Consider the following 17296-nt stretch of genomic DNA (forward strand, 5'->3'; position numbering starts at 1 on the left):
GGAGAGGAAGACTACAAGGCAGGGGCCACAGGCCTTGAGAATGAGAAAAAGATTGGTAGATGACAGTAACTGGGAGAAAGGGAGGGGAGGGATATGGCCGAGTGATAAACGCAAGGAAGCATGGGGGCCCCGCCCACCTGGGCCTGAGGGAACCAATGGCCACCACTTGAAAAGAAGTGGTCTTGGTGGAATACCAGGTTTTGGGATGTACACAGAACTAGAATACAGGTCTGTAAGTGCAAGTAATTTTCTGTCCAGCACATTTTAGTATATTTTATTAATCATGATTTTCACTACTGCTGGTACTATCACCTGTCCCCATGATGACTGCTGTGCATTTTTCAAATAATTTATACTTTACAAAGTACTTTGGCATAAACTTCATGATTCACCATCTCTGTAGCACCTGGGTAGATTTCATACCGGTCTAAGAGAATCGGGATTGTAAAGTTTAAAATCAACATATTTGGATTACATATTCTAGGACCCTGTGGGCAATGCTAGAGAATAAGAAGTACTTTGACAAAATGAATTGGATGATTACTTAGATTCATGGCATCAGTCATATCTCTATCAGGAAAGTTTATTCCTTTAAGAATATCCAAATAATTCTCACATAGGAAATAACTCTTCATTTACTCTTATTTTTCTATTTGCAATATGATATCTCTCCCATATAATGATGTTAACATCATAGTCTAGTATCAAAGTCTGTAGACCAAGGCATATGCACATTATCAGGCTGGGACAATCTCTACAACATGGTAGACCATCATGCAGTCCTACAGCTTCTCCAAACTTTTCCCCACAAACCCCTTACTTTTGTCTTCACTCCCCAAAAGTAGGTCATCCTATGAGTGCTGAAAGTGTGTGACTGTACTGATGTCAGCTCTAGCAAAGCTCCTGGTCTTCTTAGGCAATGGGATCTTAATTATGTTGTGTGTCAGAGGTAGCAAGCATTGCACATTTCCTTAACAATGCTGTTGGTACACTTGTTTGGAGGAAGTGACAACAGGGAGATACTATCTTGAAAACATATTTTAACGACTAGCAAAACTACCTCTAAGAGAGAGTTTTGAATGCTACAACTTGGAGGAACCAGACTAAAAGATACTCTAGTCTGGAGACCTATGGCAGTACTGAATGATACTAACTCTGAGTGCGACATCCCTTCTCAGAGACAAAGCTTATTGCCAAGTTCTGTTTCTCTTGGGAATTTCACCACTGGCTTCAAAAACCACGTTCCAACCCTGGCCCTACAGCTTGTGAGATAGGATGTTCCTAGATGTTTCAAACTAATCTCCTTTACTTTAAATGAAACCTTCAATGATGTGACAATGCAAGTCAAATACGAATGAAAAAATTCTCCAATATCTGGATCAAGTCTGGAGGTATGGATTTGACCTAAGCTCTTTATCTTGATGAATCCAGAAAATATCTTTTTTTCATTTGTTTGTTTTTTGAGACAGGGTCTTGCTCTGTTGCCTAGTGCTTGGAGTGCAGTGGCACAATCTCGGTTCACTGCAACCTCTGTCTCCCAGGTTCAAGAGATCCTGCCTTAGCCTCCTGATAGCTGATAATAAAGGCGTGCACCACCACACCTGGCTAATTAAAAAAATTTTTTTTGGTAGACATGAGGTCTCACTATATTGCCCAGGCTGGTCTCGAACTCCTGGGCTCAAGTGATCCGCCCACTTCAGCTTCCCAAAGTGCTGGGATTACATGGGTGAGCCACGGTGTCTGGCGAAAATATCTTTTATTCACTAAACAGTTCAACATATGTATTCCCTCACTTGGAATGGAAAATACCTGCAAATAATTTTTGTACCACAAGTTCATTCTCATACATAAAGAAAACGGGGAATAATTTTGAAATGTGTAAGAAAATTCTTTGGAATCTTTGTGGAGATGTAACAATGGTTCCTAGTAGCTGTATCACCAAAAATGGCGTGCAATTGATTCAGTGTCACAAGGCAGAATGTTTCAGAAAGGGGTCTTCCCTTTGAAGTGCTTGGAGAGTGACTTCGGAATGCAATAGTAATTTAGAGCAGGGACAGTAACCTTTTTCTGCAAAGGACCAGAGAGTAAATATTTGCAGACCATGTGGTTTCTGTTGCTATTACTCATGTCTGGTGTGAAAGCTAGCATAGAACAGGCATGGCTGGGGTCCAATTACACTTCATTTATGGACACTGCAATTTAAATTTCATATAGTTTTCACATGTCATAAAATACGGTCTTAATTTTTTTTTTCTTTCTTTCTTTTTTTTGTTTTGTTTTTTTTTTTTAGATAGGGACTCTCCTTGTTGTATAGGCAGGAGTGCAGTGGTGAAATCATAGCTCACTGCAGCCTCAACCTGCTGGGCTCAAGGAACCCTCCTGCTTCAGCCTCCCTAGTAGCTGGGACTACAGGCACATGCTACCTCACTTGGCTTAGTTTTAATTTTTTTGTAGAGAAGGGGATCTCGCTATGTTGCCCAGGCTGGTCTTGAACTCCTGGACTCAAGTGATCCTTCTGGCTTGGCCTCCCAAAGCACTGGGATTACAAACATGAGTCACCTGCCCAGCAAAACATTTTTTTCCCAACCATTTCAAACTGTAAACCCCATTCTAGCTTGGGGGGCATTACAAAAAACAGGCAGCTGTTTGTCAAAACCTGATAGAGTGCGTTTTCAATTAGTGAATTGGGAAGGCCGAGAGAAAGAACACACACATACAGTTGCCTTTCATTCACCTTCACCGGAGGAAACACACATGGCCACTTAACAGGAGCTATTGGGCCAGATTGCTGTTACCTGGGGAGTTCTGAGGTGAAGAACAGGGTGAACAGCGGGGAGGGAAGCTATACCCAGGGTGGAAGGCAGCCTGCAGGGGGACGTAGGACATAATCTCTTCTTCAAAGAGACTGAAAATGAAAAAAAAAAAAAAAAAAAAAGAAAGAAAGAAAGAAAAAGAAAAGTCAGTTTTACGTCCCTGAGAAAGTGTTCACGAATTGGGGTAGCGGCAGTTACAGTTCTCACAAAGCAACAAAAGCAATTAGATTTAAATGTAATATAGAAAGATAGGTACATGCTGCTTGCAAATCCTCAGTGTTGTTTTAAACTCTGATTAATCCTACAACAAAGTCTCCATCAAGTACTTTACGCAGCTCTTGCTACCTCAGTTGCAAATCTAAGGACTGTGATGGACACAGGTACAAGGGTGGGGTCCCACTTGCGTTGCAGTTACTAGAATCCTCTAGAACAAGTGGTGAGTGTTTCAGTCTAGGCCATTTTCAATGTGGCCGTGATGGAGGAGAGCTGCCCAGGGAAGCTTTTCCAGAAGGATTTCAGGCCTAGCCCCTTACCTCAGCAAAATGACCAGATCCGCATCACAGGACAACTTCTCAAGCCCGTGATTACCCTCAGTCCGAATGTAATGGATTTTCTCCCTGAATCATGCGAGAAAGAAGAGGAAAATTAGACGCCAACACATAAGCTCAGGAATAGATCTTCTTCTGATCTCTTATTTCCTCTTCCAATACTGCTGAATAGCAATGTCCTAACGTCCTATGTATTTTGCAGAATTCTAAGCTCGTATCACAGGCTCTCAGGATGCTCTATAAGGGATGGCTTTTCTACAGACTTGCGCAGGTACAGAAGCTGAGGAACACAGCAAAGTTAGGTCCTCAGGTAGCTAAGACAGTCAGGAGTGGAGCTGGGTAAGAGACTGCTCCTGAAAGACTGTTTAGGGGCCAGGCACAGTGGCTCACACTTGTAATCCCAGGACTTTGGGAGGCCGAGGCGGGCGGATCATGAGGTCAGGAGTTTGAGACCAGCCTGAGGGACATGGTGAAACCTCATCTCTACTAACAATACAAAAATTAGCCAGGCATGGTGTTGCCTGCCTGTAATCCCAGCTACTCAGGATGCTGAGGCAGGAGAATCGCTTGAACCCAGGAGGCGGAGGTTGCAGTGAACTGAGATCGTGCCACTGCACTCCAGCCTGGGCGATAGAGGGAGACTTTGTCAAAAAAAAAAAAAAAAAGAAAAAAAAAGACTGTTCTGGGCTCATGTCGTGTTGGAAGCCATGGAAGGAAAGAGTGAGTTGGGGGGTGGGTGTCTCTTGAGAAATCTTGTGCCTGATGGAAAATTTATAATGTCACATTCGGCACAGAGGGGGCCCAGTCCCAAGAACCAAGAACAGTCTCCCAAGTCAGTCAAGGCACAGGCATCAATTTTGTCTCTGTTAGCTACAACTCATCTATTCTGATCCTTTTAGACAACCTCCAACTCGGCAAATTATTTCAAGTAAGTCTAAGGATAAGTAGGATTTTTTGGATCAAATTAACTTTTTATTTTGCTTCCCTGATGTTATTCAAATATTACAAACATCATATCCAAGAATCTTTCTATTGTATGCATGCTTCAAAGGAGTTAATATTTTTTGCCTTTTTTGAAGAGATGCAGCAGAAATCAGGGAAAATTAAGGATCTTTTTTTTTAATCTTTAACTTTTTTCTTTTCTTGTTTAATTTTTACACTTTGAGGTAATTTTAGAGTCATGTGTAATTATAAGAAATAAACAGACAGATCCTGTATACTCCTCACTCAGTTTCTCCCAGTGGTAAAAGATAGATGATTTTCTTTTCTTTAGTTTTCTTTGTTTTTTTTTTTTTTTTGAGACAGAGTCTTGCTCTGTTGCCCAGGCTGGAGGGCAGTGCTGCAATCTCAGCTCACTGCAACCTCTGCCTCCTGGGTTCAAATGATTCTTGTGCCTCAGCCTCCTGAGTAGCTGGGATTATAGGCGTGCGCCACCACACCCAGCTAGTTTTTTGTATTTTCTTTAACATTTTTTTTATTTTTTTGAGACAGGGTCTCACTCTGTCACTCAGTCTGCAGTGCAGTGGCCTGATCACAGCTCACTGAAGTCCCAACCTCCCAAGGCTCCAGTGATCCTCCTGCCTCAGTCCCCCCATGTAACTGGGACTACGAACGCACACCACCAGGCTCGGCTAATTTTTGTATTTTTAGTAGAGACAGGGTTTCACCATGTTGCCCAGGCTGGTCTTGAACTCCTGGGCTCAAGAGATTCGCCTGGCTCAGCCTCCCAAAGTGATAGGATTACAGGCATTAGCCACTGAGCCTGGCCCAAAAGATGAATAATTTAAAAAAAATATATTTTCCAAAATACTGCAGATACAAGTTTTTCCTCTCTTTGATTATATTAATATAAATCCAAATCTTCATCATAACTTAGAGATTTTCAGGCAAAAAATATAATCAATTTGACCTTTTGGTATGGAGATCTTTTTTTAAGGCAAGGGAAGATTTTGAGCCTCTACAAAGATAGACAGAATGGGAATAAACAGGGAAATGCACTCTGGTCCAACTTCAGTGCGGGTGAAGCACCGTTGCAGGAAATGGCATCACCAGAACCTGGGGGGTGTTCACAGTGGCCTCTTTGACTGGGGTTTGAAAAAGAGAGCAGCACTGTCCACATGTCATTCAGCAGAGAACGTGTGAAAGCCCAGCCAAGAGAACAGAACATCCCCACCCCTCTCGTCACCTTCTTCTCCCTCTGCCTATGTCCTTAACCCCAGCCCTGGGCTTTCTCCTCCAAATCCTGACACTACCTCACAGCCCCATTATTTGGAAGATGCTCTTGAATCTTCTCTAATTTAATGACTTTGGCCTTATGAATGACCTCAAATTTATATGCTTTCCCAATGATAATGTCACCTTGGGCAGGTTATCCTCCTGCCCCAAGGGATCAACATCTGGTTAAGCCCCTGGCCTCCCTCCCTGGGGGAAAAGGAAGCCCAGAGAGGGCCATCTCCATTAGGCCAGCAAAGTGCAGTCCCCAGTTTAGAAAGTGCCACCCAGCACAATGGTTCTATCGTGGCACCACCATATGGACCACATCCAGGTGTCTGAATGCTCAGCATGATTTTCTGAGAGTTTTGGTGGCTCTCCACCAGACATTATATCCTCGGTCATGTCTAGCAACATTTCATGCAGAGCCAGTGGTGTGAGGGACCTCCAGATGGCCCCTGGGACTCCATCCCAAAGTGCATTGAGAATTGGGGAAGACATCTGAGGGCAGGAATGCCAGCTATCTCTCCTACATATACCTCTTGACCATCGGGAGAACTCCAGAGCACACTTTCCCTAGAGCTCAGGACAGGACAGGCGCCTGCCTCCTTGACATCTTGACTTTTGAAGCCACTTGTGGCTTCAAAGACCTCAAAACTCAATATCCAAAATGAAATCCTTGACATTCTTCCTCTCCTCAAGCCAGTTCCTCCTCCACTGTTTCCCATCTCAGTAAATGACACCATTATCCTGTGACACCATTAACCATTGCTCACCTGCGCAAGCCCCACACTTGGCTGTCATTCTTAATTACTCTCTTCTCCTCACCCACCATGTTCAAGGTGTCATTAGCTCCTGTTGTTTTTGCATCCACAGTATCACCTCAAACTGCTGCCTCCTCTTCATCCATATTTTCCCATTATCCACACAACCATCATCTCTCACGTGGATGAATATAATAGTCTCCTGCATAGCCCCTGTTCCATCTTATGCTCCTCCCCAGCCTATCTTTTCCCCACAGAGCTGCCCAAACATTGCATCTGTGTTTTTAACGACCACAGCTGCAATCATATTTCATCAGTGGTCGTGAAAAACAGATGAAATATCATTGCATCTGTGGTCATTAAAAACACAGATGCAATCATATTTCTTTCCAGCTGAAAACTTCTCAATCACTTCTCAAATAGAATCGCAATTCAAATAAAATCTTTCCGGTTGGTGATAGGGCCTCCCTCTCCAACTTCACCATGGTAGGTCTCGCCTACCCTCCCATTCTACTCCTTGGCCACACTAGCTTTCTTTCATTTTTCACCTACATCTAAGCTTTTCCTGCCTCAGGGCCATTGCATACTTTCTCCCTGATCTCTACTTTGCATCTCAAGGGACAATGCCTTCCCATCCTTCAGGTTTCAGCTTAAGCATCACCTACTTGGAAAAGCCTTCCCTGTATTCTGTTTAGGATGTAAGTCCTCTTCCTCTGCACCAGCATATTATCCACTATTGCTGAATTCTAATCATGTTCTTCATGGCACTTAACATATTATGCAGCTGTATATTTGGCTTAAAAAAACAAACCCCAAGCTTGTCTATTATCTGTCTCCCTCAATAGATTGTAAATTCGTTGAGAATTTACAGGTCTGTTTTGCTTGCTACTGCATACATAGCCCTGGGACAATCCTGATTCAGATGAGTGACACAATCAAAGCACTAGTTGAAGGACCACCTCCATGCCCCTTGAAGATAACAGATGCCATTAAACTCTGGGTTTTCTGGCTCCATCCCCTTCTCTACATGTGGCTTCCTGCTTTGCACTGCAAGTCACTGCTGTCGACTGGACAGTTTCCTAAATACTCAAACCCAGCAACTGGCTTTGTGGACCCAAGACAGAGACTCCATGACTCCCTGAGAATAGCAATGGCTGAACAGGGGTCACTGTCTGCTCTTGGGGACCACTGAGGAAGCCATGAGTTCTTCTGGGTGGGGTCCTGAGGAGAGTGGTATTCCCTTCAACTCCTGAACCTTCAAAGTGTATCTGACTCACCCTGACATGGCACTCAGGGGCAGGTGGAGGCCTCATCATGGAGAGCAGGGCCTGGCTTCCTGCATCTCTTAAGCTTGACCTCCTGAAGAACAAGTTCTTGCTCTTTGCTTTCTGCTGTTTTAGTTCTATCGTCACATAGTCCAGTTTCTGACAGTCATTGCGAGCCTTCTGTTTTTGATGAAATATTTGGGTTCTCAACCTGGGTCCACAGTTTCTTTGGGGTCCATTAACTATTTGAAATTATATTCAGAGGTTTATATTTATATGTGGAGGAGAGTCCATAAGCGCTTCCATCAGCATCTCAAAGGAGTCCATAACCTTAAAATATGTTATTAGTTTCTATACTAGATAATTTCCAAGTTTTTTTTCCAATTCCAACGTGGCCTGATTTCAAGTTCCCCCAGCTCTGCAAAATCATAATTGTACAATCCCATATTGCAACAAAACATTTAAAGTTTCTTGGATTGTTATAATGTGATATATAATAGGGATGAAAACAGTCTACTGCCCTTTGGAAATACATTCCACTCATTTATATAGGGAATTACTTAAAAAAAAAACTTTTCAAATGATTAAAATGAGACTTTTGTGTCTTTGGTGAGTTGAAATTCTTCCAAAAAGCAAGCAGTGAACTCACTACTTAATGGTAGAATCAGTAACGTAAAGAATGTTCAGGAACAACCATGCATCAAAAACCCTTAAGATAATACAATTCCCCTGGAAATCCCTTGAAAATTCCCTTAGGTTGTTAGGTGAGTCAAAGAGCAGTCCATGAATGAATGATCTGGGTGGCTGAATATGACTCTGCCTTCTGCAGCACTGCAGTAATGAAACTTGGGGAGAGAATTCTTAAGAGTCGAACATAAACGAAAGTGACCATTCATCATGCCAAAGATCATTTGTTCATGCTGAAGATCTTTCATTCACTCCAAAAGTAATTGGTGTTTCCTATTTTCAAAGTAGAGGACCAGGTTCTAAGGGGCAGAGTGGGCAGAAAGACAAGGAAGAGAAAGGCCTTGCTCTAAAGAGCTTAGAGTGCTGCAGGGAGACACAAGTAAATGACAGAATACGAGAGATCTAAAAATATCTTCGAGGCACAAAAAGCATGCTATCAAAGCAAGACGAAAGAAATACTAGGAAACCATCATTCTCAGCAAACTAACATAAGAACAGAAAACCAAACACTACATGTTCTCACTCATAAGTGGGAGCTGAACAACGAGAACACATGGACACAGGGAGGGGAATATCACACACTAGGGCCTGTTGGGCGATGGGGGGCTAGGGGAGGGATAGCATTAGGAGAAATACCTAATGTAGATGATGGGTTGATGGGTGCAGCAAATCACCATGGCACATGTATACCTACATAACAAACCTGCACGTTCTGCACATTTATCCCTGAACTTAAAAGTATAATAAAAAAATTAAAAACAAGCAAACAAAAAACCAAAAAACCAGAAAAATAAACGCCATGGCAACATCAGGAAGTTCCCACCCCCCCCCCCCAAAGTAAAAGAAATACTAAAGCCTGCCTAGATCACCAAATATTTGCTTTTGATATGAGCCTTTAAAATGGGATGAGATGTCCTTAACAGGGAAGTCATTCCCGGAAAGACAAAGGCAGGAGAATACACAGCCTGTGTGGTGGAGGTGGAATACCCAGGAAGGAAAAGCTTAGCGCAGGATGGAGAGTTAGGTTAGGGTCAGACTTTGAGACAATGGACATTGTGCTTAGAAATCTTGACTTTAGGCTGGGTGAGGTGGCTAACACCTGTAATCCCAGTACTTTGGGAGGCTGAGATGGGTGGATCCCTTGAGGTCAGGAGTTTGAGACCAGCCTGACCAACATGGTGAAACCCCATCTCTACTAAAAATACAAAAATTAGCAAAATTTTGCTGGGTGTGGTGGCACATGCCTGTATTCCCAGTTACTCAGGAGGCTGAGGCTCAGGAATTGCATGAACCTGGGAGGCAGAGGTTGTAGTGAGCTGAGATTGCACCATCTCACTTCAGCCCAGGCAACAGAGCAAGACTCTGTCTCAAAAAAAAAAAAAAAAATCTTGACTTTATTTCATATGTGATGGAAATCATGAAAGCTTTTTTGAAGGGTAGGGAGGACATAATTTAATCTATGCTTTAAGTAGGTAACTCTGGTTACAATAGGGCGATAGGGAATATTTTAGGAGAAACCCCGGTATGGTCCAGCAGAGAAATGATGAGCACCTAAACTTGAACCATGGCAGGGAGAAGAGAAAATGAGGACAGAGGAGAGAGTATGAGGAGGTGTATGTTTAGGTGTGGAGGTGGAAGAAGAGGGAGGAGAGGAGATCAGGGACAGCTGGGAGGGTAGTGGCTCTAATTTACAGAGTGAAAATACAGGGAAAAGAGGTGTCAATGAGGGGGTGTTGGAGGGGAAAGAATAGTGAATGATCCATCCTGGCAGGAGTGGCAAGGGTTGAAAAGCAAAGAGACTACTTTGAAGCTGTCAGTGATTCCCCAAGGAAGTCAGAGTAGAGTATTGCAGGTATCAGCCCCATTCACAAGACTGCACCACATGGGCAGGGAAGAATGAAATGCAGCCATTGCTGGGATTCTCGCTTGCCCTGCCTTAACCTTTACACATCCTCATGTAAATATCGCAACCATGCCCACTTTGTGACCCCCATTTGGGAGACTAAGGGCAGAGGGTTGAATAACATACCTCCATCAATAGTCCCTACCTGTTGGAGTGAAAATTCAAACGCCAAAGAGATGTGCTTTTAACCCTCATGCCTCTCCAGCTTTTGGAACGTTTGAGAGTAAACCAAAGGAAAAAGATGTTTGAATAGTTTGGTGAGAAAGCAGGATTTAAGTTCAGGGAATATTTTCTCTTTTTATCATTTTAGATCTTAGATCACTATCCCTTCCACAGGAAGTGATTCAGAGTTTCAGGAGCACTTGTTCAAAAATGACCCTAATGAAGAATAAGATGTAAGTAGTCAGAACACACAGGTAACTTTTTGTTTGCTTTTTTATTTTTGAACACGGCCACTCAATATTTGGCTTATCATTCAACAATTATATTTCAAAACTAAAAGTAATTTATATGGTGCGGTACATAAATAATTTTTTAATGGAAGCTATTTTGTTTCCTTTCTGTCCTTCCCTCCAAATCAATGGAAATCATTTCAGTACCATATAAATGATATGTAATCTGATAATATGACCATCTCTGATTATGCCATTTCCCAGAATACAGGAACCCCGAGCCCTTCATCTTGAGGATTCAAGTTCTCATTTAAATGCACAAATACAATGCATAATAAGCCTCTGCTCTTTCTCCACAGAGGTGTTTTCCCACCAGGAAAAATGGCTGGAAAGACCTAGAGTTCCAGGGAGTGAGGGGCGAGGCTTACCTGAGTGTGTGGTTTCTTGCTAAGCTTGGCTGACGCTCTTGCAGCATTTCAAAAATGTTTGGCTGGCGAAGAAATGCCACAATCTTGTCATTATATGCTGAAACAGACAAAAGCACAGAGTTGTGGTTGAGTCTGCAGCCCAGAGATAATCACTCTGATGACTGGAAAATGGCTGCTTGATACCAGGATTAATGAAGGAGTTTGAAGGGCAGGCAGCATACTCATCAAAAAAATGCAAGCTCTTGAGAGTTTTTAAAATGTGACATAATAACATTATAATTTTTTAAGGGATCAAACTAAAAGTGAACCAGATCTATGTTAATCATCCTTAACGTTTCAGGATCTTTACTGGGTATTAATGCATCTCTGCATGAAAAAGTAAAGGAGAACAAAATAGTTCTCCCATTAGAGGAGTTCTCCTCTCTTTCTTCTAACTTTTCTTCGTCATTTTGCCTTAGTTATGGTAAAATATTCTTTATGAGTGCAAAGAAATCCATGTGTTGATTTCCCAGTAGTGATAATGGAAATACCATTTAGATGCTCTCATTTCATTTTCCTTGATACAAGTGGCATATGTTTTGGAAAGAGGTGGCTGAAGTTAGGAATGGAGACTGCAAACTTTATGCCATACATACATGGAAAGTGAGGTATACATTAAAAACTGTCTAGCAACAGTAAAATTCACCTCCTCATTTAAACCATGCTCTTGTGCATGGGGTTAACAAATTACTGAATAGAGTAAGGAAGAAAGGACCTGAGAGTTTGGGAAAGAATAGAAAAGACAGGGAGGGGAACAGATAGGTGAGGAGGAAGGGAGAGGGGAAAAGGACAGAGGGGAGGATGGTAGCAGGGGTTGGGGAGTGCACTATATCCTAAAAGAGGAGAAAGGAAAGACAAAATGTTGAATAGTAAAGGGTTCATGACAAAAACCAGAAAAACAAACAAAAAATCAAGGCTAGGTGTTGCTATTCTTTGAGCCAGGGGCTCAAACAAGCATGATACATACCCAGTGGCAATGACTCATTTTGATGTTGGCTTCGAATAGCAGCTACTAAGCTGTGTCCTGGCCTGGCCAGTAAAGAGGCTCCTCTGTTTCTAGAAACTTCTGAGGCCTAATTTTAGAATAAAAGCATAAGCATTAGAAATTTGTATCAATTTCAGATGTCTCTTGATACCAGTTTTTCAACCTAAGGGGTAAAAGATTCTGAAGTCACCTAAGTTGAAAAAGTAATAAAGTGATGGAAAAGAAAGCTTACAAAAGTGTCTAAGTAGAGTTGATGATGTGCTGTACTATGGTTAAGAAAGCCATCTGGCTCACGCCTGTAATCCTAGCACTTGGGGAGGCTGAGACTGGTAGATAACAAGGTCAAGAGTTTGAGACCAGCCTGGCCAACATAGTGAAACCCCGTCTCTACTAAAAATACAAAACTTAGCCAGATGTGGTGGCAGGCGCCTGTTCCCAGCTACTTGGGAAGCTGAGGCAGAAGAATCGCTTGAACCCGGAAGGTAGAGGTTGCTGTGAGCCAAAATCACTCTGGCCTGGGCGACAGAGCAAGGCTCTGTTTCAAAAAAAAAAGAAGTGATCATGTCAAAGTCATGAATATTAATCAAATTAATACACTGAATTGAATAGCCCAAGAAACATTTCTCATCATAAATTTGTTAAAGAGAGATAAATCCTAGATAAATATTATTGGTAAGGTAGGCCTATAACTTTCCAAGGTAGCATTGAACTTTAGTACCGAATGTATAATGGACTTCTTGTTTAAATAGTATTGATTACATTCATTCTTTGTTGAATGCCTGTTATTGCATTCATTGTGCTGGCTTCTGTTCACATACCATCTTATATATCCTAACAAATTCCGCAAGATAAGCATTATTAACCAAAATTTACAAATAGGGAATCTGAGGATCCAGGAAAAGTAAGGTTTCCCCAGATTTACAACCGTAAGAGAGGAGGATAACCAGGATTCTAATACTTGACTGCAAAGCACTTGTTTACTCCTTCCACGCTGCCTGCCTGCTTCCAATATCTTGGTTCTGCTTAGGCATTTTGACAAAACTTCAGAGATAAATAACTTGCTTAGCCTAAAGTTGATACTTGTGATGATTAACTTTAAACTAAATTAGCTCAATTTTGTCGGTGCGGTGGCTCACATCTGTAATCCTAGCACTTTGGGAGGCTGAGGCAGGTGGATCACTTGAGGATAGGAGTTTGAGATTGGCCAACATGGTGAAACCCCGTTTCCACTAAAAATCCAAAAATGAGCCAGGCATGGTGGCGCATGCCTGTGATCCTAGCTACTCGGAAGGCTGAGGCACGAGAATCCCTTGAACCCAGGAGGCAGAGGTTGTAGTGAACCAAGATTGCGCCATTGCACTCCAGCCTGCGTGACACAGCAAGACTCTATCTCAAAAACAAAACAAAACAAAAAAACTAACTTAGCTCAATTTTAAATTTTGTAAATTAAAAAAAATCACCTTTGTAAAAGGTGAAAGAAAAGTTTGCTGATCAATAAACTATGCAGTTCTAGAGCATGATAATGGACATTCTCACTGTAATTCTATATACATTTTGTTTTTTAAGACCCTTGCAGAGTAAGATGTTAAAATCTATAGAGGCACTATAGATTTTCCACATTGCAGTACATTCACCAGATATATGGGATTTAATGTAGAGTGTAACTCATCCTATGATATTTGGCAAAGTCTGCTAAAATAGGCTTTAAAATAGTTAAGAATTTTGAAGTGTTAAAGACTTTAGACAAAGTAAATTTACAGAGTTTAATTGATCAAAGAACAGTGTGAGAATGGGGTGGTCCTCACTCAGAACCAGAGCCAGAAAGGGAGGAAAGAGGTCTGTTCTGCAACCATGGGCAGGCAGCATTTATGGATGGGGAATGGGAGCCTGGTAGAGAAGCAGCTTGACTGGTTACAGCTCAGTATTTGCCTTATTTGAACATGGTCTGATCAGTTAGCCACCTGCAATTGACTGAAGCTTGGCTGTTGTGATTGGCTGAGACTCAACCCTTTGTTGCCAAAGTATACTCCCAAATTAGGCTTTCAGTTAATTCATGTCCCAAGTGACGTGGCAATCCATTACGTAATGACTCAAAAGTATGAAGGCATCCTCAAGCCAAGTTTAATTTAATGTAACAGATGATAATTTTGTAAGACACTTAAAAAGAGTTCAAACATCCGGATTTTAAAAAAAGGAAAGACAATTCTCCCTCTGAGACCAGCATAAAACTCACTCACACAGAATTCAGGAAGGTGACGAGGACCAGTGCTACAAAGTCTAGACAAGTCAGTTCCAAACGGCCACTTAAGAATAGCCCATGTGTGATATTGCAGATCGTAATGTAGGGCAAATTACTTAACGATCCCTAATGACAAACACAGGCATTGCTGATTTTCCTTTGGTTCCCACTTCCATACTCCACACCCAAGGATAACATCCTTTGTATGCAGACAGGGCCACCAGTTCACTCTCTGTATGTGGTAGTCTTTGCTGCTTTTCTGGAAGTTGGGTAGAGATGCAGATGCATCTGTTTTCTCTCCTGGTCCTTCTTATTGCCCATGGCCTACTTGAAGGACAAGGGAATAGATTCTGTGCCACTTTGGTGGACTTCTCACTTTGATGTCATTAGATCTCAGCTCTGCTCAGCTGGCAAAGCCAGACACCAGGGTTTAGAAGCTGGTATTTCTGCAGCAGCACATTCCAGTCTCAAATGTTTACAAAGCAAAAGATGAAAGAAAAGTTTGCTGATCAATAAACTATGCAGTATTGAATCCTCATACTTCTCTTTTTTCTCCATGAATAAATAAATAAATAAATATGTAAAGGCTTTCTGGGACTGAAATTATAAGCCTCTTTTTCTTGGAGGGAATCATGTCAGTTTGCCTTAATGTGTATTTAAAATATTATTGATCTTGTAAAGACAGGATTCTCAGAGACCCACCAGCTGAAGGTTATCTAAGTGATAAATTACAGAGGGAAACTGGGGAAACAGCCAGATCTGCTGGCTGAGCTCGGGAAGGCTTGGCTGTGCCCTGAACTCAGGAGACATTTGTTGTTTCACCCTGAGTGAAAGTGTCTAACTGTCAGGGCATCACCCAGAAATGAATAAGGCTTTGAAACAGAAAGAGGCTCACTTCTATTCCTGGCCCTCACAGGAAATTCATTAATCGTGCCTACTTCTGAGGTCACCCACTCATGGGTAAAACTGAGCCAGATTGAAAAACTTCAGAAACCAGCTGAAGTCCAGCTAGCCCGAAGGCAGAGGACTGACTGACAAACATTCTTCAGGCCTGATATGAGTGTGATACAGGAAATAACACAGGGGGAGATACGGCTTGTTGCGTCCCTGAGACACAGAAATGTCTGCAAAGGGTTGGTTGGTACTGGATGGCTCATAGACCAGAGCCTGGAGGACAGGAGGGTTGGATAGAAACGCCCTTCTCCAACAAGGGGCCCAGGAATGGACAGCGATGAAGACAGTTTCAGGCAGGGCTGGAGGAAATTCTGAGGGTCTAAGTTTGAACTAGGATTTAGTATGTGCTAGGATCCTTGAAGCCCTGTAGTGGTACTAAACAGTCCATCTCGAGGGACGTCTGACAGCAACTGAGTGACTGATTTGAATCTCACTGCAAACATGATGCCAACGTGGTTTTGTTTTTTTTCTTTCTTTCTTTTTTTTTTTTTTTTTTTTTGAGTTGGAGTCTTGCTCTGTTGCCTAGGCTGGAGTGCACTGGCGTGATCTTGGCTCACTGCAACTTCTGCCTCCCGGGTTCAAGAGATTCTCATGCCTTAGCCTCCCGAGTAGTTGGGATTACAGGCATGCACCACCACGCCCAGCTAATTTTTCTATTTTTAGTAGAGATGGGGTTTTGCCATGTTGGCCAGGCTGGTTTTGAACTCCTGACCTCAGATGATCTGCCCGCCTCGGTCTCCCAAAGTGCTGGGATTACAGGCTTTAGCCACTGTGCCTGCCTGCCTGCCTGGCTGGCTGGCTTTCTTTCTTTCTTTTCTCTCTCTGTCTCTCTCTCTTTCTTTTTTCTTGAGACAAAGTCTGTTATCCAGGCTGGAGTGTAGTGGTGCAATCATAGCTCACTACAAGCTCAAACTCCTGGGCCCAAGCAATCTTCCTGCCTCAGCCTCCTGAGTAGCAGGGACTATAGGCACATGCCAATGTGCCCAGCTAATTTTAAAAATGTTTTTGTAGAGATGGGTTCTTGCTATGTTGACCAGGCTGGTCTTGAACTCCTGGCTTCAAGAGATCCTCCTGCCCTGGCCTCCCAAAGTGCTGGGATTACAGGTGTGAGCCACCATCCCCGGCCTGCTTTGTTTTCCTAAGGTCAGAAAATAACTACAGGACTGATTTTCCATTTAAAACCAAAACGATATGACTCTAATTTCCTGGCATTTGACCTCTTTGGTCATATTAAGTTTCTCAGGGGTGTGTGTGCGTGTGTGGGCACATGTGGTAAGGGGCGAGCGAGGGGAGAGAGAGCCCCTGGTGGCCTGCCTCTCCCCAGACATGCTTCAACAACTCTTCCATAATTGGGTAAAACCCAGTTTGTAGTAGGGACTACTTTTAGGATTTCTTTTTCTTTTGATATCGATAGCTTTCATCATAATTGTAAATGTGAAAACTTCAAATATTTAGCTCTCCAGACAAAACAAAATAGATATCCTCAGAAAATAGTTTTCAGCAACTGGTAAACAAGCTGCTCTTCAGCCTTGCAATTTGGGAATGTACTCTTGCGGGTTTCCTTAAAGCTGTGATTGAAAATTGCATGTTTTAGGCTGAATTTGGGTTAATAATCAGCTAATCCTCTCTCTGCAAACACTGGAGACTTGATGATAAAAAAAAAATGTAGCAAGTTCACAGGAAGGGCTCAAAGGACGAATTTACATTCATCTCTAGATTCCTTCTGTGTTCTGAAAATAGATCATTAACAAAGTTGTCAGAATTATCTTAAGGAATTTGAGTTGTTCAATATTTTTATAATAAAAAGTGGGCAATAAACATCATGTTCAAGAAAGGCTTGTGTTAAATGATGGTAGATCCATGTGATTAAATATTATAGAAAAATGTTAATGGCGTGGAAACTGTCTATGAGGCACTAGGATATAGAACCATAGACAACACAATCTAGTGTCTTTATTTTTATGTGTACCTGTGTCTCCAGATGGGGAATTATGCTTTTCCATCTGTGTCTGTATTCTGCATTCATTACATATTGTTCATACAGTGATGTGCCACATAGCGATGTTTC

The 17296-nt window shown here is 42.2% G+C and overlaps 1 protein-coding gene across 7 annotated transcripts in view; it reads right to left on the minus strand.

Annotated features, from left to right (window-relative positions):
* The window catches only part of HECW1 (HECT, C2 and WW domain containing E3 ubiquitin protein ligase 1), a 473895-nt gene that overhangs the window by 57472 nt on the left and 399127 nt on the right, over positions 1–17296 (minus strand). For all 7 annotated transcript variants that reach the window (XM_055293321.2, XM_055293322.2, XM_055293319.2 and 4 more), the window contains 4 exons: positions 12018–12123; positions 11012–11108; positions 3347–3430; positions 2796–2905 (listed from right to left, as the gene is read on the minus strand). In XM_055293321.2, the coding sequence (XP_055149296.1) occupies positions 2796–2905; positions 3347–3430; positions 11012–11108; positions 12018–12123 (397 nt within the window). The remainder of the gene's footprint in view (positions 1–2795; positions 2906–3346; positions 3431–11011; positions 11109–12017; positions 12124–17296) is intronic.

This window comes from Symphalangus syndactylus, chromosome 9, assembly GCF_028878055.3.
Source record: "Symphalangus syndactylus isolate Jambi chromosome 9, NHGRI_mSymSyn1-v2.1_pri, whole genome shotgun sequence".
In the NCBI taxonomy this organism is placed as follows: Eukaryota; Metazoa; Chordata; class Mammalia; order Primates; family Hylobatidae; genus Symphalangus; species Symphalangus syndactylus.